The sequence below is a fragment of the Heliangelus exortis genome, chromosome 1 (genome assembly GCF_036169615.1).
Source record: "Heliangelus exortis chromosome 1, bHelExo1.hap1, whole genome shotgun sequence".
Classification (NCBI taxonomy): domain Eukaryota; kingdom Metazoa; phylum Chordata; class Aves; order Apodiformes; family Trochilidae; genus Heliangelus; species Heliangelus exortis.
This window is the reverse complement of record NC_092422.1, coordinates 140,984,287-141,009,534: the sequence shown is the minus strand read 5'-3', so window position 1 is coordinate 141,009,534 and position 25,248 is coordinate 140,984,287. Positions and strand designations below refer to the sequence as shown.

Genomic DNA, 25,248 nt, shown 5'->3' with positions numbered 1-25,248 from the left:
TCTCACCCTGTGCTCCTACAGGTTCCCAAAAGTGCTGAAAGAAGAACTCCGGATATTTCAGCAGAGCTTTCTTACACTATTACACCACGGGTGAGACCTTCCTGGGACTGCCACAAACATGGATTCAAGGTGGTATTGAAATGTCCACTGGATGGGCAAGGCCATTTCACCATTAGGAGAGCCAGGGCTTTCTATGATGGTTTTGGGTTGCAAAGCTGTGCTGTAGACTCTGCCTGTGCTGCTTCAGCTATCACACTGGCTGATGAGTCCAGTCTGGCTCTGTAGAAAAACCTCAGTTCATATGCAGAAACATGATTATTGATGTAAAAACATATAGAGACAGAACTCTGACACTAGAGCATTGGAGGATAGAGTCAAGCTTTTCTCAGAGATGCCTAACAATATGACAAGGGGCAATGGTGATAAAGCTCCATATAAATTTAAGGAAGAACTTTTTTTCACTGTGAGGCTGACAGAGCACTGTAACAGGCTGCCCAGGGATGTTGTGGAGTCTCCTTCCCTAAAGACATTCAAAAACCACCTGGATGTGTTCCTATGTGACCTACTGTAGGTGACCCTGCTCTGGTGGGGGGCGGGAGGGGGGGTTGGATTAGATGAGCTTTCAAGCTCTCTTCCAAGCCCTAAATTTCTATGATTCTATGATTCTATGTGTCTATAAATACAGCCCTATGAGCATGAGGTCTCTGCACTGCCATTATCTGTGACCTGTGCAGTAAATATGTATCTTGAACCCTAGGCCCTTCACCTACATGACCATGGGTAACTCCAGTAGGACACCTTGTGTTGCACCTCAAGTACTGCATTCAGTTTTGGGCACCTCACTAAAAGAAGGACATTGAGGTGCTGGAGTTTGTTTAAAGAAGAATAATGAATCTGGTGAAGAGTCTAGAGCACAAGTCTTAAGAAGAGTAGCTCAGTGAACTGGGGATATTTAGTCCAGAGAAAAGGAAGTTGAGGAGAAACCTTATTGCTCTCCACAACTACCTGAAAGGAGGTTGTAGCAAGGCGGGGGTCAGTCTCTTCTGCCAAGTATAAAGCAATAGAACAAGACGGAATGCCCTCAAATAGTGCCAGGGGAGGATTACATTGGATATCAGGGGAAATATCTTTACTGAAAGGGTTTTCAGGCAGTGGAACAGGCTGCCTGGGGAACTGGTGGAATCATCAGCTCTGGAAATATTTAAAAGTTGTGTAATTGTGGTACTTAGGGACATGGTTTAGTGGGGGCCTTGGCAGTGTGCTAGGTTAACAGTTGGACTTGATGATCTTAAAGGTCTTTTCCAACCAAAACATTTCTATGATTCTGTGATTTGTTGTTTGTGCCTTGCCTATGGCCTGGATGTGGGGATGCATGCACTCACTCTTCATAGGAAAGGCCTGATTTGGACTCAGATTGTCAGATTCAGCACAGCCTTGACACCACTGCTGAAGGAATGCCAGAAAGGGAAGAGCCTTTTTCCCCTTTATGGCTCACCTCTTCTCTCTCAGCTCTGTTCATTTTGCAGCTGCAATTCAGCCTCCCCTGAAGTGCTCCCTTGTCCTCCCGGACATCCCTGGGACATGAACCGGGGCCGGGGGTGGAGGACCCGGGGCAGGCAGCGGAGCTCAGGATGCGGCAGCTCGGGGGCGGGACGTGTTCAGCACCGCGGACAGCGGCCGCCTCTGCCATGCCCGCGGGCCCCGCCGCACCCTGTCCCTGTCCCTGTCCCTCTCCCTGTCCCTGACCCCGGCCCAGGGTGGGCCAGGCAGAGGGATACCGTTTCCAGGGATGAGAGGGGTCTGGGGACACCCCCCATCCCGGCACTTAACCATAGTCTACAAATCCTGCAGTGCCTGAAGTCTGGACGGGCCTGTGTTCCTCAGGACACCGAGTATCGCCTCTTGGGCAAGGTTCTCCAAAATTCACTTCGGGTCTTCTGTCTTAGCCAGGCAATAGATAGGGAAATCAAAACCTTCCCTATGCTCTACCATGGGACAAGGGGAAGCATGGTGCTGTTGTTGTCGCTGAGGAATGAGATTTAGTTGCATTGTCTTTCTCTTTTTTGGCCAGGAAGGAGGCAAGAGCAGTAGAGCATTGCAGTGTGTGACCAAGTCAGGATCAGCTAAGGGGCTTACAAGACATGGCTCCATCTGCAAGGCAGGACAGAGAGGTGGTCTCCTTTGTGGGCCTGAAAGATTGCTTTCACAAAGATTCCAGCATTCTGTAACTTGGGATATGAAGATATACTGGTGGCCAGCGTCAGAAACATGTTTTTAATATGTCAAGGGATGCCATGCCCTGGCAGGAGTAGAGCAGAACCCCTCCTGAGCTTGTCATGCCAGCTGTGAGAATGGTATGACCCTGGACTTGTTGAGAGTTGATGTCACTGGAGACAGAGAGTCATGACAGAAACAGAGGAACTTAGCCTGGAGGTGACACTCAGCCCTTGTAAGGACAGGGTAGAACAGATCAGATCCTGTGGGCAACAGAAGTTCAGAAGTAGTCAATCAATTTTTACTCTTGCTCAGGTCTCCCTTGCACTCCCAGTTTGCAGAGGAAACAGCTCTTGGATTGGGGTAGGCTTTGGGGGGAAAAACTCCTTTGGCACCTTTAGGAGCATGGTTCATGAAGAGAGGGCCTCAGTGAGGTAAAGAGGGTGGAGAGGAAAGGCAACCTCAGATATTGTGCAGGGCAGTCCAGACTGAGATGTAAATGGGGCTCAAGGTAATTTCCTCTCCTCAAAGGAGCCCATCTCAGGGCTGAACAGCCTGCAGACACCTTCAAACAGAGCAAGAGGGCTGCGCTTTGAAGTTACCCAGAGGAGGAGGGTTTTCTTGGGCTCTTGCGCATATCCTACGTAGGCGGCTTCCCTTGATGTGCCTGGCATGGCCAACATAAAGGTCCCTACACCTCACGCTAACAACCAACTTGCTTTGCTGCTGCATTGTAGTTCTGTTATCACTGCACACATATATGCACTACATCTCCAGTCCCAATATATTCCCTGGCCATTGTTCTGGCAGAAGCACTCACATCCTCGGGCAGTTTCCACTCAACATCTAGCAATTGCAATCCACTAAATACTCTCCAATGAAGACTGACTTGGTGGGGGTCTCAGGCCAAAAGGAAGAGGGCATCAAGGAGAAGGAGATGCACAGCACAGAGACATTGAACAGACAAGGCAGCCTAGACTCCAACTGGGAGGATGATGAAGCCACTCTCATCCTGACTCTTATCCTCTACAATGTGAGGAAGATTGAAGTCTCTGAGGCAGCCAAAGTCTTTGAGGTACAGACCTCACCATCCCTTTCCTCCACTAAGCCCTCTCTTTTCTCCCTATTTCTTTTGCATCTCCCACTTTGCATCTCCCCCTCTCTCACCCTTCTCCTGCTCCCTGCCTGAATTATGCCTCCACCTGACTTCCCTCTTTCTCATTTTCCCTGTTTTGCCACAGCTGCTCAGAGAGGTTGGCTGGACTCTCCAGGTGAAGAAGGAGAGTGCTTGGTAGGGAGGGAGCAGCTGAACACAGTGATTTAGAAGGATCATCCTTTTGTATAAGGACTTTCTAGAGCAGATGCCAATTTATTATTGCTTTCAGTTATGGTGTCCAGCCACTGCATTTCAAGCATTCACATCATGGGGATGGTTAGAAGCCAATGAATTTTCTCTGCATATTTGGCAGGAGATACAGAGAATACAAGAGCTGTAAACCATGCAGGCATTAAACATTCTGGGCACTTGAAGCATCTCTGCCAGGTGCTCACTCTTATCTGTGAAATGAATAACTCAAAAGAAAAGTGTTACATTTGCTACTAATTTTTAATAATTTGCAATTATTTAATTATTATGATGTAAATATACATTAATAGATATACTTGTAGTCTGCCAGGGTCTAAGAGTTACCTTGCCACTCATTTTTTATTTTTGCACAGATGAAATGCCACAGTCAACAGTAACTCATCTTTCATCTCCATCTATCTCTATGTAGTTATAGAATGTTTAGTCACTTGCTCTCCTGTAGTTTATCTCCTTCTAAACTGGGCATCACTAGGCTTTTTTTCTTCACATGCACTAGTAGTTAAGAACTCTTTAAAAAAGTCACCTTTTAAAGACATTGTAGAAGCATATCTAAACCTACCTGGATTTTCATCTTCAGTCAGAAGCTTCATCATATGAACAACTGGCTCTTGCAGGTGTTTGCAACTCAAATCCATCACTTCGAAACCAGACGAGCCAAAAATCCCAAGAACTCTGCTGATAATCTTGATATTTTTGTTGAATGTGAAGTTCATAGTGCTGATGTTGGTATCCTTATCACCTCCTTAAAGAGAGTAGCAGAGGATGTGAAAACTAGCAGAGAAGACAAAGGTAAGACATTTATGTATCTGTTAATGCTCTTTTGTTTCCTTCTGGAGTTACTTTTTTAGCATTAGTTTTGTAATAGGAATTTAAATAACTTGTATAGCAGGTGAGCATGCAGTAATTTTTCTTCTCTGCATCACTGTCTTCCCTGAATTGGATTATTCCTACTGGGATGGAAATGAAGGCACTTTGCCATAGCTAGCACTGAGGTGAGAAAAGGGTTCCAGCAAAAAAAGGGAGAATTGAAAGGTAGAGCAGCAAAACAAGAAGCTGAGGAGAAATTAGAAACTCTTCAACAATGGAAAGACTGTGCGCTGAGAGCTGTGCAGAGAACTGGCTTCTCCAAGGTGAAAACAGACACTTGATGGGAACACTGTGATATGGCAGAGGATCTCAATGTTTCACTTGCTTGTTGGTTTTGTTAAAAGAATCAGTATCTGTCTGTGGTGTCTGTGGTTTCCACTGCTGTCTGAGTTCAGTCATATCATTTTCAGGTAGATTGCTGCTTATCTGACATGAGTTAAATGCAGCCAGCTCAAAGCAGCTCTCAAAGCACTAGAGGGAGAGAGGGTCAGGCTGGGAGAAGCAGTGGATGAACATTTTGTAGAGAACAGACCAGCTGCCAGGTCTGGAGTAAAAGAGCATCAGACATTCTCTCAGACACCTTAAAACACTTGTTTGGAGGTTGTGCAGCTTCAAACTTGAACTTTAGGAACTGCATTTCACCTGGCAAAGTGCTACAAGTGCTGCTCCACTGCCTGTTCTGTGTTGGAGTTACATCCCTACCAGTTACCAGGGTGGAAAAAGTTTTCCAGAGGTAGACAGGTATTTTTCCCATTTACAGGCAGGTAGGTTATTGGTGAGTACAACAAGCTGTTAGAGACCTTTAAGACAATCCTGAGGACACCAGAGATTCCCCTGATAAATGAGAAGGCTGAGGATACAGTTCATAGGTTGTGTTTTCTGAATAGAGAATTGCCATGGTGTTTCTTGCTCTTGACAAAGCCAGGCAGAAATTTCCATGATGCTTTTAGCTAATGCAGTCTAATGCTTTACAGCTAGTACAGTTTTAGCTAACAGTAATTCTTCATATTTTACTTTTTAGTTATGGTTTTGAACAGCAATCATAAAAGGCACCAGGTAGATTTTGGATGGAATTATGCTAGAACTAACATACCTGTCATGCAAAGTCTTTCTGTTTCTGTGTTAGCTCAGACTTATACACAGAACTCCTTATTTTGTAGAATCTTTTCTGGGCATTTCAGATCCCAGAATTCAGTAGTCCCCAAAGCTGTTCACTTGATTTCAAGAGCAAAAGGTCAGAGAGTTGATATTTGTGGCCCACAGAGATACCTTAATTGTGGGCACCAGAGAGAATCAGAGGATTGGTCTAAATGCTTTTAGTGGTTTTGGTCCTGTTGAGGTGAATTCAGTGGTGTTGAAGTTTCAGAGAATTTCCAACTCGGCTGGCCATGGGTTTAAGATTGGCTAATGATTCATTTTATATCCTATTAAATATTGGTATATCCTTTTAAAAGTGGTGGTGCAACTTATTAAAAGAAGCTAGCTGAAGCTTCACTTTCTAGTCAGGCTTGCAGATATTTCTACTAATTAAAACTAAGAGATTATAATTGCAAGTTAATTTCAAATATTTTTTCATCCATTGTGCCTGTTTGGTTGGCAAAAAAATCTGACTAGTGACATATATATACTAATATTCTTGATGCTGATGAACAGAAAACTTGTAATCTTCAGTACAACTTCCATTTTCTGTGTCTTTTTAAAAGTTTTTTTGTTCCTATCTCATTTAAATCTCACTGCTTTCTCTCCAGTGCCCTGGTTCCCCAGAAAAATACAAGATCTGGACAAGTGTCACCATCTGATCACTAAGTATGATCCCAGTTTGGACCATGGTCACCCTGTAAGTTTGACATCACTGTTATTTCATTATAAAAAACAAAAAAAAAGAAACTCTCTGTAGGGAAATTTTTGTAAGGAAAGTTTCAGGAGTGAAGAAATACTCCTGTAAGGACAGGAAAAAATTGGTGGAAAGATAAATGCTGATTTTCAGTGGAATTAGGGAGTACAGAATAAATGACTTAACAATGAGAAAAGTATGTGTCCTGTGATTCATTCAAGGTACATTTGATTAACATCAGACACATTCTGAAGTAATTTCTTCTCAACATATTTAGCTTGAGTTTACATTTCATTTTGCTTTCATTTCAAATTGTTTAGTTTAAAAATCTTTCTTGTTTATTATTTCACCCCTCATATATTTGACATATATCCACCTGGTACTAGCTGGTCCATGTAGCAGTTGAATTCCCCATCCTTCTGCTTTTTGCATTTTCTGCTTTGACCTTTCAGATATTCCATATCTGCATTTTTATTTGTGAATATGCCACAGATTTCATCAAAGTGCACATGTACAGAAGATGGTAATGAGGACAAGCAGCAAAAAGCCAAAAACTAACAAGTATCATATCCTCAGAGGGGACTATAAATGCTTTAACTTGCAAAAATCCTCTAGTCAGAAAATAAGAAAATTACATGACAAAACTGATTTATGAATATCTGAATGGAGATTTTAATGTAATAGGAGAAACTCAAAAGGTCTGGTGATTTTAATTAAGGTAAGTACTTAAAGTTTAAATAGGAAGCAAGTTGGAATGAGTATAATCCTAATTCACACAAGGGCTTCAGAGCCAGAATTGTGGCTGATTTAATCGATACCACATTAATAGAACATTTCTGATGAGCTTTCCCTTTAATTCAGGCAGTAAGTCTTGCTTATGAGTGGGCTGCAAAAAGGACTTTACTCATACTATATTTTGTGTGTACCCTTAGTTTTGCCATACATGGAAATTCTAAGTTAAGGAAGAGGGAAAATGCACTGTAGAGTCCTGCTCCAGTCATGATAATAGTAAGGCAAAGTACTGGGAAAAAACAAATAAACACTCATTTCTTATCAATGTTTTCCAACTTTAGTACAAAAAATAAGGGACTACAAAGGGTCATTTGCTGCTCAGTGAGGTAGGTCACATAATTGTTGTGTTCTGCCAAATATCACAAAAGTATGAACAGTATGAAAGGAAACAGTATGAAAAGGAAAAAAAAGCACAGATTTCTCAAGGCAAAAATACAAGGAAGATTTAGGTGGATGTCAACAGAATCTTTTTTTTTTTTTTTTTGAATGTTTGAATTCTATTTAGATCCTACTCTTCACCTCTGCAATATTGATGCTACTAGCTATGTACACTTCTGTGTGGTGCAGAAATCCTTTCCAAGGCTGTCTTTTATTTTTGAGAATAGCTTTTAAAACTATAACGCTCTAGGAGAGCTCCATAACATCCTTAACCTAATATTTAGTTTTTCCTCGTATCTTTCTGATAGAAAAAAAATCAATTATTTGTTGTTTTCCTGAGCTAGCTCTGAGGCTGCTTCTCCTGAGATAACTGAATGCTGGGAATTCTTTGAATTAGACTAAGTTTGTCTCCTACTTTGCCACCAAAATTGGAGATCTGAGTGCTAAAGAGGATGAGATAAAGCACCAATGATGCAGAGTTAAGAAATTATTGACTGGGGATAAATCTACACTGCACAACGCAGTGCAATGTAGATATATCTCAACTACCTTGAAACAAGTTAAATGAGAACTCTTGTTCTCCAAAGTAGCAAGAAATAGAACAGGAGGAAATGGCTTCAAGTTGTGACAGGGGGTTAGATAAGATATTAGGAAAAGGACTTCACTGAAAGGGTTTTCAGGTACTGGAACTGACTACTCAGAGAAGTGGGGGTGTCACCATCCATGGACGTATCTAAAAGATGTGTAGGTGTGTTGCTTAGGGACACGGTTTAGTGGTGTACCTGGCAGTGCTGGTTTAGTGGTTGGATCTGATGATCTTAAAGGTCTTTTCCAATTGAAATGATTCAGTGATTCTTCGAGGGAGCACAACATAGGCTTATTTACTGGGCTGCTAAGCATTTACTGGGCTTCTGTTAGCCTGTCAGAAATGTACAGGTTAGAGGAAGGTATTAAATATACTGATGTACTGATATACACTGATATACGGGTGCCTCAGCAGAGATTGTGCATATGCAGTTACAGCCAAATAGGCTATTTGAGCTGTCTGTGTCAGCAGCTTCACTTTGTTCTTTACTGTGTCTTTAAGGGCCAGAAAACAAGCTGCTGACACTGTGACACCAGTCTCTAAGGCACCTTGGCGCTGGCTATTGTGGTCCCCCAGAATGGCTCCTGCTGACCCGAAGGTGGGTACAGAGCCCTGGGAGCTTCAGGAACAAAGCTGACAGGTCACAGCATCAGTGCTGGTCTGACCTTTCCACGTGTTTTAACATGGAAATGAACGTATTATCCATAACACATGACAAAAATAAACATGTTCTCAGGATCCATTTCTTTCCTCAAATTCACATACACGATTCTCATTAACTGCAGTGTTGCTGGTATTATTGCTACACTGAAAATTATGTGGTTAAACCTAAGGGAGAAATTTGGCTTGTAGTACATGAAGTGGTTCCAGTAAATTCTGAATATTTTAGACTAATAAAATATTTGTACAGTGATGCCAATCAGCTTTCCTTTCTGGGTAATATCAGTAACAGTGCCAGATTTCAGATATTATTCCTATTATAAATGACGCAAAATTCAAAGGAATTTGATTCCACATCTCTGTTCATATTTAATAGCTGGAGAAGCTTGCTTGAAGCTGAACTTCTAGTAAACACCAAGGGGGCAAAAAGAAAACTCTAGTATTTAATAAGTAAACTGCCCCTTTAAAGACATACCACTGACCCTGTGTTTATCGTAACATAGTAATAGTAGTAATAAAAGGACATAGTAATAAAAGGACAAGGGGGGGAACTGAACTGAAAGTCTGGATTTCTACCTATTCAGTAACTGCTCTAATGATTTCTATGGAGGATTCCCTCTCCCATTGTGCAGGTGCAGTGAAATCTTTCTCTGATGAGGTGGATACTGGGTTTGGTACCTTCATATCCATCACAACTCTGTAAAATCACAGAATAGTTTGGGTTGGAAAGGACTTATATTTCAGTCTCTGTGTCGTAGCACAGGAGATAAATGATTCAGAGATTTGGCTTTTCCCCAGTGGAAGCAACACCCCTATTTCAATTCCATTTTGAGTGTGATTTGCATTTAAATTTGACCATAAGTGCAACGGCCTGTGATGTAATTTTTACGAGCAACACCAAAACCTTCCCACCAAGCCGTGTTACTTTCCCTTCTGGTTGCAGAGTTTGGCCTCAAGTCCATAAAGTTCAAGAGCCACTGCCTCAGAGAAACAGCCTGTTTGAGGCCTAGGTTTTGGAATGTTTCTGTCAGCAAAATGATTCATGCCCGTAAGTCTTTCTTAATGTAAACCCTTTTTTGAATTATTTTCTAACTCAGGGATATGCTGACCTGGAGTATAAGAAACGGAGGGCGTTCTTTGCTGACCTTGCCTTTAATTACAGAGCGTAAGTACAAGGCTGCTGAAAAGAGACTTTGGTTGTCTTCATGTGCTTTCAGACATCTTTGTGTGTAAGAAATCCTTCATCTTCTGTCAATATATCAATACAGCTATTTTTTTGTAGTCAGAATTCAGCCATAGAAACTTTCACTCCAGATGAAACAGACTTTTACCCCAATACAGAAAATATACTTTTAGATAAAAATCTTAGAACTGCATTCACACTTCCTTCTGTGTTATATTTTGTCTTAGCAGAGATTATTTCTTAATAGAATTCTTCTCATTGCAATTTTGCAGTTCCTTTTAGAGCTGAGCTGAAGCTAATATTTTTCAAGACACTATAAGGAACAATATTTAGAAATATATTTTTTACAAGGAAAAACTATTTACTATTTTTTAATTTGTTTAAGGTGTCTCTAGCCATGTACATTAGCTACCTAAAAAATTCCCAAGTCTCACGTGGGTGACTGAAAACATTTCTGCCTTTATGTGTAAAACATCACCAGAATCACATTGCTGTCTAACAGAGTTAATCAGATGTATAGGTAGAGCTGGCTGTGGATTATCAGCCTCATAGTGCCCAAGAAGTGGTGAAAACTCCCAAGTCTGGAGAGACTTCTGTTTGAGCACAGTTTTACCACTGTCACCATATATCACAGATATATACTGCACCATATATCAAAAAAAAAAAAAAAAAAAAAGCCAAAAAACCAAACAACAAAACAAAACAAAAACCAAACACTACAAAAGTACAAAAAAAGAGTACTCAGAGCTACTGAAGAAGCAGCAGTGACAAAGGGAAGACCACCCATCAGTTACTGATGACCATGTAGTATGTGCCTGGGCAGCTCTCTGCTGCTGAGTTTACGAATGCCTCTCTGCTACGGTGCTATGCTGATCCCATCCTCCAGGGATGGACCCTCCAGGTGCACACTGTGTTTTGGTTGCTAGATTGCTTAGAGCAGAGGAAATTGTAAGCCTAAATACCTCTTTTTCATTTCTGTAAAGCAGAACATTTTTTACATTATCCCTCTGTTGCCTTGTTACACTGGGACAGAGGAGAAAGTACACACATTAGAGCCTACCAAGACAAAAAAGTTCTTAATTAAGTAGTGTTTTGCTGTTTCTATCTTCATTATAGCAAACATGCATGGTGCAGAAAAAAAAACCCACTTGGAAACTGAACTTAAAACCTCCTTTAGATACATATATCATTTTCTCTTTTCATTACAGAGGAGACCCTTTGCCTCACATCGAGTACACAGCACAGGAGACAGCAACTTGGTGAGTTTTTCACATCTTCTCTGATTCCTGGACCATTCCAGTGTAGTCCCAGGAAAGACTGGCAATGTAGGACAGTTATAACTCTTTCATATCATATTTATCTATCTAAGTGTCACCTTTTTGTCATTTGTTTTGTGGAAAGCTGGTCTCAGAATTGGTATTTATTCACTTTCTAGAGCAAAATGTGTTTTCCTTACCACCTCACAATCAACCTGATTTTATGCCAGTCCCATCAACCCATTAGAAACAAGAAAACACCTATAGTATTAAGTGGCCTCTAATTACCTATAGCTAGAAATACTTCCAAATCCATTTCCAACTTTCCAAATCCATAACCATGAGAAAAAGCCTGCTTGTAGGATGGAAGTTCACTCATAGGATGTGGCTAATCCAGTGCTCAGAGGACAGTCCAGCCTTGCTTGTTCTCCTGAAAGTATTAATTGCTGTGAGCATGAATAGTTATCATTCTCAGACTGAAGGTAAATAAAATTTTGAAGTGTCTGTCTAGGATACAGTATTTACACTGTAAAAAGGCCTTTGATGTCATATGACACTATGGCACTATTACCTGGGTACATAAGTTCTTCACTGGGGATTTGTTTCACCTGAAAATTAGCCATTTAAAAAAAGCCCCACCTCGACAAAGAGACAGAATTAATTCAATTCAAAATCTGTTTGTGGACTTAATGTGAAATATGTGGTAGATTTGAAAGAAAGCAGAGTTCTTATTTCATATAGCTCTGTTTCCACTTTCGCTAACTTTAACAAATCACAGTAAGCAGCAACAGTTACACACCTGTATGATAATACAAACATAAATTTCTCCAAGTGTCACAACTAAGTGCAGAGTCCCAGGACTGGGGAGGGTGCCACATATGCACATAATAAGATAGAGCCTTGGTTTTGGAGGGTTCACAGTTTAAAAGGAAAGACAGCCCAAAGGTGGGGAAGGAAGAATAAAGATCACATTTTATAACTATGGAACTAAAATGTTAGAGCTCAAGTAATTTGCCCAAAATTATATATAAAGTTTATGTCAATGCCAGGAATTAAATCCCTATAGTAGATGTCTTCTGCCAGAACTGCAACCACAGGGCCATCTCATCTATTTCAGTGACTATTTTATCTTAAATAAAATCTACTGTGCCATAGGAAGTCTGAGGGCTGCTGCCCACAGTCACAAGGAAACATTGCATCCAACTCATCCAGGCAGTTAGATTTTTATTAAGCTCAAAAAGGTTTTTATAGCATCTTTCAATTGTCATGTGATTGATGGCTGATGTCATGCTCATGATTGCTACCACTAGCCAACAATCTTGGCATGTGATGATGTGTGGGAATGTCATGTTTAAGAAAATTTAATTTTGTGTTCTTTCCTGTTTTTCCACTTTGTTGCCAACCTCTGTCATTCCAGTACTTCTCCACCTAGGACAAGTCCCACGGACTTCATTCCAGTACTTCTCCACCCAGGACTAGTGCTAACGGAATAGACCTTTAAAGGACTTCTGTCCATTTCCCCAAACAGCCAGCAACCCACTTTGCCTTGTTATAGAAAGCTGCTTCCAAAATTAGACCTCCCTATGGCTATCCCAGTCCCCTGGGTCTGTGCCCTGAGGGCAGCTGCCATAGAGCACAACTTAGTTGAGGGCTTTGGAATTGAATGGGAAACCTGTAGCAGAGACTAAATTCCCTTGGTGTTTGCTCTGAAGAGTTGTGGAATGCCTTCAGTTTGTAGCAACACAGCTATAAAAAAGAAAACTAAATAACTAAATAACTGTGTCTTTCAGAAAACAGAGGGCCCAGCTCATCTGAGACTGTTTTCAACAGGCTTCTTCAAAGGCCCTGAAACAAAGTAGTGATAAAAGACATCCTATATGTAAAACCTGCATAAGAAAAAGCGACAATCTAGGACAAAATTATGGGGATGAACTTGCCACATCCTCCTAATAAAGATGAACAGTGCCAGTTTTTTCTGAAAGAATAAAGAAATTTGTGTAAAATAAGATCATTACCTTTAAAGCCTTTCTAGTAGCTGGCTCTGTCCTTGCCTATGAGGCTCCTTTCCAGAGTATATCACAGGCTGCTCTTTCAGGAGTTTCTCTTTCTGTCTCAGGACTGGAGCACCATCAGGTAGCAGCTTAATGGTTCTTTGAGTGATAGCACCATTATAATGTGAGGCATTGCACCTATTTGAGACACTACCTTAGGAAAGTCAATGGTTGTTTGGAAATATCTGCTACTCTGTTGTCTTTGGAGTGAACTTAAATGATTGCCTTAGAGGTAGATAGAGAGGAACAACACTTAACTTTGAATAATTCATCACTGGTCTCTGAGACTGACTACGTTTCTGTGGTAGTCCGTGTTTTGACACACAGTAGATTGATACTTTGATAAAAGAGACCATATGTGCAAAAATGTAAAGCTCCATTCTGGGGATAAACTGGTTCAGATCCTGTCCAGTGCCACTGAAGTCAGTAGTATTCTATGGGGAAATAAGCCAGGGCAACACTTGAACTCTAGTCCTTCTTATTTTTGCTTAATTCTATGGAAACGACCCAGTCTCCTGCAGCTTTTGCAATAGTGACAGCAGTCACTGTTTGTCTCTGTTATTTTAATTATTTTTCTCCTAAAGTTTTCTTCCCCAGCTTCATTCTGGGTCATTACTCCCACACTGTGTAAGATATTCATACAAATAAGAGAGAGACATTACCAGGGACTGGCTATCACCTCCATAGCAGCAAGAGCATCACAAAAAAAAAAACAAAAAACACCCAAAACAAAAAAAACACAACAAAACAAAACCCCCAAAGAAATACCAATACAAAACCAACAAAAGGTAATTTTCCATTCCCACCATTGCCAAGAATGATCTCAATTTTCATAAAACAATGTTTATAAAATTTTTAACACCCTAGGGATATGTCTGAACAAAAATAACTATTTCTATAAGGTTCTTTGCCATAATATTACTACTTGTTTATTTTGCAACAGCAAAATAAAAAGGAAATATATTCCAAACCACAGCTCTAAATCCAAGTACCGTCAAGTCTGGGAGATGCTTGAAGCCCGTGCCCAGATCTGATTATATATATTTTTCTTCAGCTGGTCTCTTTTTTTATAATGGGCTAAATACTTCAAGCAATTGGCAAGTCTTCCAAATACATAGTCCATGCCAGGCATTTTGAACTGCAAAAGTATGAACCTCTATGCCTTTCCAGATGTTACTTTCCAGTATCAGAAAATATGCTTTTTGAGGGAGGAAATTTGTAAGAGCCAAATATAGACCAGGCTTCAGCAAGGAGATGGAGGGACAGTTGTACCCCAAAGCAGAGAGGGGGAAAATACCTGACTCATTTCATCCCTAAACTGTGCAAAACAGAGAGGCCCACAGCCTCAGCTTTCTCCCTGGGGCTTCCCTGGTACCTCCAACAACCATATAATTAAGCAAAAAGCAGTTCTTAATTAGGATTAGAGTGCTGTTTCATTTAAGGGGAGTGTAGGAAGCGGAAAACCACTTTTGCTCCACCTTCTGAAAGAAAAGAAACCCCAAACCCTTTATGTTTTACTACAATCACCCAGGCATCAGCTGCCAAGCACCTGGCATCCCAAGTTCACAGCTCTAGACTGCTGCCTAGGCTGGGGGTTTATGCCTCCATGTGGATCTGTATGTAGGGCAGATAATTACAGTTTATTGAGGTGGGTCATGATACGGCTTTTGCTTTTCAGGAGAGAAGTATACAGGAAGCTGAGAAGTCTTTACCCTACTCATGCTTGTACACAGTACCTGGATGCTTTCCAGCAGCTGGAGAAATATTGTGGCTACCAAGAAGATAACATACCTCAGCTTCAGGATGTCTCTAGATTTTTAAAAGGTCAGTTATTATGATCTATGGTTTATTCTAGGGTTTCCTGGATGCCACATACACACACAAACCATCTCATAGTACCCAAGATGGTGAGCAGAGCTGTTTAGCTGTAGAATTCCCTGTGCAAGATGAGCTGTAACACCAGATGTTGAAACCAGGCACATTTAGGGACCAAGCTATAAGTTTGTTTTTGCTCTGTGGGTGGCTGCAGTTGGTGTAGCACTGACCTTTCAGTAATTTCAGTACTAGCTGCAGCACAGCACCACACTGCTCAGCATGACTTCCACACACAACTGTCTGACAGCCCTCCTTCTTTAGTTCCTCCAACTCAAACTATGACCAAGACATTGTCATTTTTAGGGAAGATTGAACTTTTCAATGACAGGTTTTGTTTCACCTTTAATGTAAGGGAATGGAGGCCTGGCATAGGAAAAGCATCTCTCATGAGCATCACTGTATCCAGCTGTAGGAATTCTGTGTATTCATTTTTTATTTTCTCTTGTGTTTTTCCCTTCTATTGAACTACCCATCTTACTTGCCTCCTGTAGTAACTGGGGCTGATAAATATCTTTTCTCGTGGAGTAGTTGATCTCATTTCATTCACACAGTGGCTAGCAGAGAGCTCCAAAAATCATGTGATGCTGATTTGATTAACACAGATATTCATAATGTTTAAGTGAAACAGACGATTTCAAAGTGAGACAGTTCAGGATAATGTAAGAATATCTTGTCATATTATTTGTGTTGCTTGTGTTGGTTGACACAATTTGATTGTCTGGCATCTGGGACTACTGATTTCTTTTGTAGGCTCTGTTTCTAAATTTTCTCTATGGCATACAAATTGTCCCAGTGCATACAACTCTGAAAATTCTGTGAAGAACATCTGGGAGGATGTTCACAATGAGTTTTAACTCATCTACTGTAAACACAGGGTGTCTAGTGTAAGCTGTCAGAACTGTTCTGACTGTGAATAAGAATCAGGCATGTCAAAGGCATATCATTCCATCTTCAAATGGGTGTCTAAGGAAAACAGAAAGAATGGCTTTCGGGAGCACTGGTCCTACCCTCATTAAACGGCTGACAAAATCCAGATTAGTTTAGTCTGTAGGCTTCGAAAAGATTATGCAAAGACAGAACATAGTTTGTTCAAAAGAAATGTGTTTACAGATAGATGAAGTTAAGAATGAGTAAGCTATTTTAGTCTCATTATATGGGGCTTTGACTTGGTATCTTACTTCAGTGATTCCCTCTAATAAGGTCATTTCACAATGCAGAATACTTTCTAGGTTAGGATAAAGACTGACATTATTGCAAGGTCCCTTTATAACAAACTCAAACTCAGCCTGAAGGATCTGCATGGTCTCTAAAATCTGTGTTAAAGACAGCCTCATGCTATCACTAAAAAAGGGTAATGATTTATAAGGAGTTCTGATTTATTACTAACCTGTGTGGCTTTAACCACCAGTGTCAGAAAGGCCAGAATTTTTGTTTCTTACAACTCATCAGTCTACTGTTTACTTAGGCTCTTTCATGCATTACAGGTGTGCAGCACTCAACCAACCAAACTTTAACCAAACTACAGACTGTGATGTGTTTCCCAAAATTCTCTGGCATACACTGGATGTATGTTAACTACAGCCTATGTGGAGATGCATAGTGAAGTGTTTCTTGCCACTGGCTAGCTCTGGCTGAGCCCTGAACTGTACCTATCTCCCATTTAAGACATAAATTCCAGTATTTTTCTTTGTTAAATACTGCCTCTAAGGACTGGACCATTCTATAGAAGATCTAAGGATAAGACTTTGGAATGGAATGGAGGAGAGGAAGAACAGAATTAGATTAGATTAGAATAGAATAGAATAGAATAGAATAGAATAGAATAGAATAGAATAGAACAGAATAGAATATTTCAATTGGAAGAGACCTATAACATTCATGTTGTCCAACCACCTGACCAATTCAGGGGTGACCAGAAGTGAAAGCACATTATTAATAGCATTGTCCAAATCCTTCATAAACACTGGCAGGCCTGTGTCATGCAGCACCTCTCTAGGAAGCCTTTTCCAGTGTCTGGCCACCCTCTCTGAAAAGAAATGCTTCCTAATGTCCAGTTTTAACCTCTGATTGTGCAGCTCTGAAAAATCTCCCATGGCACATCTTTGAATATAATAAGCTATAGTGATGCAGAAGGAGAGGAATATAGAATCATAGAGAGTTAGGGGTTGGAAGGGACCTTGAAAGATCCTCTGGTCCAACCCTCCCCAGCCAGAGCAGGGTCATCTCCAACAGGTCACACAGAACATGTCCAGGTGGGTCTTGAATGTCTCCAGGGAAGGAGACTCCACAACCTCCCTGGGCAGCCTGTTCCAGTGCTGCATCACCCTCACAGTGAAATAATTCTTCCTTAAATTCATACGGAGCTGCCTATGCTCCAGTTTATAACTGTTTCCCTTGTCCTATTGTTAGTAACCCCTGAGAAAAGCTTGACTCTGTCCTCCTGACACTCATCCCTTACATATTTATAAACATTGATGAGTTCACCCCACATTCTCCTCTTCGTCAAGCAGAAGAGACCCAGCTCCCTCAGCCTTTCCCCATAAGGGTGATGTGCCACTCCCTTCATCATCTTGGTTGCTCTGTGCTGGACTCTCAAGCAGTTCCCTGTCCTGGAGCTGAGTCCCCAGAGCTGGACACAATATTCCAGATGCAGCCTCACCAGGGCAGAGTAGAGAAGGAGGAGAACCTCTCTCAACCTACTAACCACCCCTCTTCTAATGCACCCCAGGATGCCATTGGCCTTCTTTTCCACAAGGGCACATTGTTGGCTCACGGTCATCCTTTCATCCACCATATCCTGTGGAAGAAGTGATCATGTTATAACCAACCACACAGCCAGCTAAGCTTCCATCTTCTCTTTCATTGAGCAGTATCTGTGAACTCAAGATAGACTTTTGACTACAATAAAAATGGAACATGAAGATCTACCTAGTGTTACCTGGCCTGCTAGTGAGGCTGGTTTGAACAGAGGTGAGATGCACATTATAAGTATATAATATTTACCAAAAGTGAATTTAAATGGTTAAACATGTGACAATTTAAATGGTGTTTCTCTAATGGGTTAACTAGATGAACTTAGGCATATCTTTCTTTCTAGGAAAGATGTTTGGATTTAGGCATTCATTTTTAGGCCAAGAATTAAGTCGTACAGATCACTTTAGGTCAAACACTCAAGACCTTATCTTCAGAAAATTTTCATTTCAGAGATCTTTGAGAAGCACATCCAATTAGCCATACCACTGGTTCTTTACTGATTTTTGGTATCTTGAGCAGTAACAAAATAGAAGTTCAGGTTTAGCCAATATTACCTTCAGCAGATAACTTTTTTCCTATGGTTTTTCAAGGCAAGTGGCCAAGTCTGTTCCATCAGCAGACTGTCTGATTCACTGGCCTATATTTAAAAGGGCTTTTCAGGGAACATGAGCTGTAATGTTCATTTTCCTTCCTGCTCCTCTGACATGGATGCTAAAGCAATATAAATTTCCCTAGATTCTTTCATAGTGCTTCCAAAATTGGCCGTAGTTACGGCTTGGTTCTCATCTGATATATTTTTCAGCTGGTGCAGTTTTCACTATATTCAGACTCAGAATTCAGCCCAAAGAGGACCAGATTCTGAGCTTTTCACATTCCTCAGCACTAAGTTAATATGGCAGCAACACCCAGGGAGTACCCCTCTTGTCACAGCTCCTGCCCAGAGCCTGAAGAATTATAGCTCATGGTCTATGTGTTCCCCCAGACACTCTGCTTTAACAAGGGAGACAGGAGAATAGTAATCTGCCTTACAGCCACTTCTGATTGCCTGGTTAACTCCAGTGACTTTGCTCAGCATTTCGACAAAGATAAAGACAAACTCCATAGCTGCCCAGACCCTCACATTGTCAGGTAGAAGCATTCCTTTCTGTTTGTTCTAGTTTGGTCTTTTTTGTTGTTCGTTGTTTGGTTGTTTTTTATGGTTTTGATTTTTTTTTTTTTTTTTTTTTTTTTTTTTTTTTTTTTTGCCTGTATAGCTTCAGATGTTTTGTCACTTCTTCCAACAAAGCCTTTCCCCACGCCCTCCTGACTTTTCTTCTCTCTCTCTCTCTTTTTTTTTTTTTTTCCCTCTATTTTTTAAATGAAAAAAATGTTAGTAGCCAGACAGAGCAAGACAAGAAATGCTGGAAGAAACATAAAAAAACAAACCAAAACAAATCTTTTAAATGGCTTGGTTTCTGGGTGGGATTTATTGTTTGTTTGTTTACATAAAATAAATTAGGTTCCAGGCTTCATGACACAATAGACTATGGATTGAGATGGGAGCAAAAAACCCATTCCTGAATATTTTAAAATGTAGTTTTATGCTTTAAAGAAGATGAAATGTCATTTATGGGAGCTGAGAATGCAACACAGATTTTGAATATAGGACTTCAAAAAGATTATCATTGGCTCTCTTTTAAAGCAGTGATTTTCAAGTTTCTTAGCTTTGCAGACCACCAGCATGTTTCCCATGGAAATGTAGATTTTATATCCTGCTGGACATAGGATTGGGTTGTTGTTTTTTTTTTTTTTGTCATCTCTCACAGAACGTTTTGTAGTAATGCAGGGTGTCCTGGGATAACACTGATAGCACAGGCTGAAATCATCGATCAAATATTGCATTCTTCTACCTGTTCTATGGACACATGCAGCATGAACACGTCGGTGGTGGGCTCTGTGGTTAGTTTCAGTCAAACATAATGGTGGAAAAAAACCAACCAACCAAAAAAAACAGAGGGGAAAAATAGGCGAGAGCACTGGTGGAAATTTTGATGTTAAATGGTTAAGAGCCAAATTCCAGCACCTTTTTCTCTGACAAGGACCTACTTGCCCTTTCTACTGCATACTTCCATTCTAACAACGTCCATGCAAAAGGTTAAAATTGATAGCAAGTGTTGTCAGTGCTGACCTAGTTTATACAAATGGAGCATGCACTGGCAATGGGAAATGAAGTCGAAGAGTATGCTCTAACTCTGCCTTTGGGGTATGTTGAACTAGGCCCATTGAGGAGCAGAAGAATTGCTCAGACCAAAGAAGATCCATGGTCCACTTACTTCTGTCTTCAACAGTGTAAGGTACCAGGAGTTTCAGTACAGGGAATGAGAAAGTCTGCAGCAGAGGGCTAAATAGTAATCTAGCATTACATAAGAACTAGGAGTTCTCATGAAAGGGTAGGAATAGGTTGTGTCCCTTATCTAGCTCCTGTTTTTCTTTTACATATGCTATACAAGAAATGAGAGAGAGAACCCAAGAATTAAGACTAGCCAAGCCTGAGGATGCAGGTTCTGTCTCTTGCTTGATCGTAAGGGTCAAGACACAGGGATCAAACACATCACTGATACATGGGACATAGTAGATAAATGTCTGTAAATGTGCTAAAATGTAAACTGGGATAGGCAGCACTCCCATACCTCATATCATTGCTGTATGAACATGTGAAGGATGGATGGCTTGATGTTTTTGATCTTGTAGTGGTTTGAGCCTTGGCAGTACAGGGACACGTGGATAATGCTAAGCCAGGATGTTTCTACTATGCTTAAATAGAGGGAACTCCTTCAACAGAGCACAAAGGTCCTCTGAAACTGCTTACCTGAAGTAAATGTGCCATAAATGTGCCTGAATTTGGTCTCACTTTCCTTTGCAGAGAGAACAGGTTTCCAGCTGAGACCAGCTGCAGGACTGCTGTCTGCTCGTGACTTCCTAGCCAGCCTGGCATTTCGTGTCTTCCAGAGCACACAGTATATAAGGCATTTCTCTTCTCCTATGCATTCCCCAGAACCGTAAGTTTGATGCCCTGGCACAATTCTGTCCTTCTGAATGTGTTGGGAATGACTCTCTTGGGAACAGCTCTGGAGCTCTATCCAGTAGTCCACAGAATGAAACAATTTGTCAAACTGGTAGCTGGAGAGTTAGAAGGGGAAGTCATGCATGAGAGGGTGTGGGTCTCTGTCTCTCTTGCAAAGTTGTCTGGGGAAGGAAAAGACTGGAGAATATTTGGTTTAATCTTTTCATCCTGCCTTCAGTTACCATCTGCTGGAGTTTCATTCCCCGCTGTGAAACTCTCCCAGTAAGTGCTGGCCAGACAACAGCAATTACATTTCATGAGAAATTACAAGTTTGCACAGACACTGTTGTTGTATGCTGGGACAAAACAGGGCCCTTCAAAGATGTTGTGACATAGGAGAATAAGTGCTTGTGCCTTCCCGAGTGAGACAATACCCAAAGTAGTGGGGGGCAGCTGGGTTCCCATAGCAGAAAGGAATGCCCCATCATGCTTGTTGCAGAGCCAGGCCAGGTATGGAGGCAGCTGTTGTGGACCAGACCTCACACTAGCTCCCTTTGGGGCTTTACCAGCTAAAGTCCTTCATGGGAAGTCTATGTAGGTCAGTAAAAGAAACCTTTATTAAATATGGTCATTTGTTTTCCAGAGACTGTTGCCATGAGTTGCTGGGCCATGTGCCCATGCTAGCTGACAAGGAGTTTGCCCAGTTTTCACAGGTAAGAAACTTGTTCTGCTGCTCTTTATCCAACTGCTCTGGATAGCAGGCCAGATGAGCCTCAAAGGCATGCAGCTCACTGAGCCTGAAAAGCTATTTTAAGACTTGATTGTGCCCGTGTCTTAACCTCTAGGGGTGGTGGGCTAGCAGTGCCCTGGGGGACATCTGCTCCAAAGGAGTGATAGCACTGCTCCTAATGGACATTGGGTAAAAGGAAGGGCAAGAAGTGCTTGTGGGACTTCTCTGAGGGAGGGCCGTGTCAGAAGGATACCAGTGGATCCTCCACGGTGTTGTGTATTTGAGTTATAGGGACTGTGTGGTTCCCCTGGCTTCCTGTCCTACACCACATGAACCCAACCAGCAACAGCCATCAAGCCCACAGGCTTGTCTCTGGATGCACATTTTTATCTCACATGATATTTTAATTGTGTCCATCACCATGTCATTTATCAGAGTTGTTTTTTCCTTTTACAACTCACCAGATTCTCACAGCATTGCTCACAGCGGTGAGGAAGCTCCAAAAGCAAACAGGGCTTCTTTGTACAATAAGGGGCTGTTTAGTATGAGCAGTCAGTGTCAGACCCAAGCGAACTCAATGACCTCTTATAATTAGAGACTTCAAAACTATGAATGTGCCTCAAAAAATGTGTGGAGGAAAGAAAATAACTCATATTCTAGGCTTATCAATCAGTAGGCAGTGTGGAAACTGACAATAAGAGGTTACATGATGTAAATCCCAGTCAGAATATCTTAAAATGAAAACTAATTCACCTCATTCTAGGTAGTTTCCAGTTGTATCAACTTGGATGCATGACAGTCATAAATACCGGGTACTGTCAGATTCAGATGAGTAGTATTTAAAATGTTCTAGTGGTCTATAATTTATTTTGGAAGAAACCCCTTCAGTTCAGCTCAATACCAGAACCGAAAACACATTAGAAATAAGAGATTATAGCAATTTCAAAACTTTCAGCTTTCCTCTTTTCCCATTTATAACACTTACTATACAACATGAGATCACATTAAATGAAATTTCAAACTTTACCCTATTTTTCACAAAATATTTTCACAGTTGAAATTCACTGAAAGTTCCATGAAAGTTCTCTTCTATTCAATTCAACATGAGACGATGAATGGTGAAAATGCCCTAACTTTGTTTGTTAAATGATATGGCTTCTGGAATAGTTAAGAACTTGAGACATCTAGAGATTCCTATTGTGAGGATAACACAACCCGATGTTTATAGTTACAGCTAGAGATTGGTATGCAGAACCAAGGACACTGCTCAGCTCTGAGGAACTGTCCGTGTGTCGTGTCCCCCCCCCGATAAACAGGGGGCACAGATCAGAATAAACAGAATCCTCTCTGCACAGATCTGAACCACTCATAAGTGCTGTCTCACGAGAGACAGAAAGGTACTGGCAAAGATAAAACCCACCTTGCTATTCTTTCTTCTCACGACTCCCTATAAATCTTTGCCATGCATAGTCCAGCAATAAGCCAAGAGATGGTTAAACTTTACACAGTGAACACTGAGGACAGAACACTCATCTAATGTGGCTCCCAGTGGTATGTAGCTGGGGGCCAGGGAGAGGTAGGCATCCTGGAAGCCGTAGAAGGTCATTTTGGGTGACAAAAACAATGAATAGTTCATGCTATTCATGCTAGAAATGATGTGATCCTCCCCCTTCCCCTCTTTCTCTCCCTTGGGCTGAATAATCACGCTAGTGTAACACTGCCTGCTTGCTTACTTGCTTTAGGATATTGGACTGGCTTCTCTCGGCTCATCTGAAGCGGAGATTGAGAAACTGGCCACAGTAATGCAGATGGCAGTTTTATATTGGAGGCAACCTCCAAAAGACTTGCTCCATATCCCTCGCTGTGAGGGGAAGGCTCTCCTCCAGATTAGCAGGGAGCATCAGCAGGATGCTCTCTTCTGCTCACCTACAGGTTAGGGAAGCGGGGCTGGAGTCCCTCTGGGAGAGCTCAGAAGTATGTGATTCCACCTGAGGAAGTGTTTGTACTTTCTGTTTCTATAGAACAATATCAGTGAAGCTGAGTTTCTGCAGTTTCAGCAAGGAGGGTCCCAACCCACCTTCCAGATTCACCTAGTAGTGAATGCCCAATGTGATTTCTGCATTTTCTCCCACATGAGGTGCATGGAAACATCAGAATTTGGTTCACCCTGTGTTCATTAATTTCACAAAATAGGTAAAAAGAAATTTAGGAGCCTGGGTAAGACTTATTTAGGAACAGGGTGATGGTAGAAGACTCACTGCTGAAATGCCTTTCCCATATCATGGCCCCACAGTGAAGTGGAGTAAGGCACTGTCTGAGGGGGATTATGGCTCACCTAAAATCTGTCTGCATGTGTCCATCCTTGGGTCAGGACTAGGTGAGACTAGCAGTGTTTTTAGACTTCAGAGACAAAAATGTGTAAGCACTGAAAATTTCATGGCATCATCCAGGTCCTGGCTGGTGATATATGAGGGAACTGTATGGGAAGAGGCAGTGACATGTCCACATTTCCTCTGCAATTTCACCTCTCTGGGTCTCGAGAGGCTGGAGTAAGATTCAGATCCATGTGTTCACTAGCAGTAAAAGAATTACGTGTCCTGGAGAGCTATTTTCCATCATTACCCAAGACTTAGTGAGACTGAGTGAAGGCCAATAGTTTACATACCATTGCTTTGCAAGCACTCTGGACAGGCTAGGACTGGATTAGAGATAGGAGTAAGGTTAGAAGAATGATTTCTCATATCTGAAATTGTTGTAGTACCATCTAGGGTCTGGGCAGGTAGAACAATGACACTTTTTTGAATGGGCTGCATGCAGTTCAGGATCTGTGGGAATACAATTGTGTAAGAGCCATTCAAATATTCTGTTCAGTAAGTATATTCTGAATCAACAACTCATACTTCAGTAGCTTAAAAATTACACATCTAACCTAGGTTTATTGATTATAGGTTTCTTCACTGGAAAGTGAAGACAAAAAAGAACCTGTAACATACTCACTATCCTGGCGTAGACATCAGAAATAAATTCTTTTTTTTCTATGGATGCCCTTGTGTTTCTCTTTTTATTATAAAGAGAACATAAGTAACTAGCTTAGATGAAATTACAACATTACAGATAACTGTAAGTTTATTTCTAGGAGCTTAACTTTGCTTATCAATATGGTCTATGACATCTGTAATGCAAATTTCAAAATGCCATTATTTCTTTCAGTCTCTGGACTTCTCTAAGCATGTAGATCCATGCACAACAGTTGGAAAATCTCCCGTGTTCATTTGTACAAAGCGTAAAACTAGTATCATGTTTTGTACCCTGTTAAAACAGTGAGAGCTGAAAGAACCTCACTAACTAAAAGCCAAATACAAGATATATAAAGAAAAATTAAAAATAATTCCTCTTCCTCCCACGTCTCATTTTCCAGCCACAAAGACCTTCCTCAAAATGAGGAGATACTCGAAAGATTTTTCACTGTGAAGAATCATGATTATTAATACAGTAACAATGCAAAATTATTAGATGAACTTTAGAGAAAGCATCTCAGGATTCTGCAGAAAGAAATATCCTGGCATGCTGTTTCCTAGTGGTAATTTTTCAGGCTAAAACCAAGTCATAAAAATCATGAGGCATGTGAAAGAGGGCAGGAGAAAGAGAGAGAAAGAAAG

General features: G+C 41.1%; 1 protein-coding gene across 2 annotated transcripts in view; it reads left to right on the top strand.

Annotated features, from left to right (window-relative positions):
- Positions 1-2,212: 2,212 nt before the first annotated feature.
- Positions 2,213-25,248, top strand: part of LOC139788329 (tyrosine 3-monooxygenase-like) — a 48,591-nt gene continuing 25,555 nt past the window's right edge. Inside the window, exons 1-9 of one of the 2 annotated variants that reach the window (XM_071728239.1) lie at positions 2,213-3,289; positions 4,195-4,369; positions 6,196-6,284; positions 9,795-9,862; positions 11,089-11,139; positions 14,866-15,011; positions 20,719-20,854; positions 21,503-21,572; positions 23,332-23,388. In XM_071728239.1, coding sequence (XP_071584340.1) covers positions 3,092-3,289; positions 4,195-4,369; positions 6,196-6,284; positions 9,795-9,862; positions 11,089-11,139; positions 14,866-15,011; positions 20,719-20,854; positions 21,503-21,572; positions 23,332-23,388 — 990 coding nt within the window. In that variant the 5' untranslated portion in view covers positions 2,213-3,091. The remainder of the gene's footprint in view (positions 3,290-4,194; positions 4,370-6,195; positions 6,285-9,794; positions 9,863-11,088; positions 11,140-14,865; positions 15,012-20,718; positions 20,855-21,502; positions 21,573-23,331; positions 23,389-25,248) is intronic. The other variant, XM_071728230.1, reaches the window with a different exon arrangement.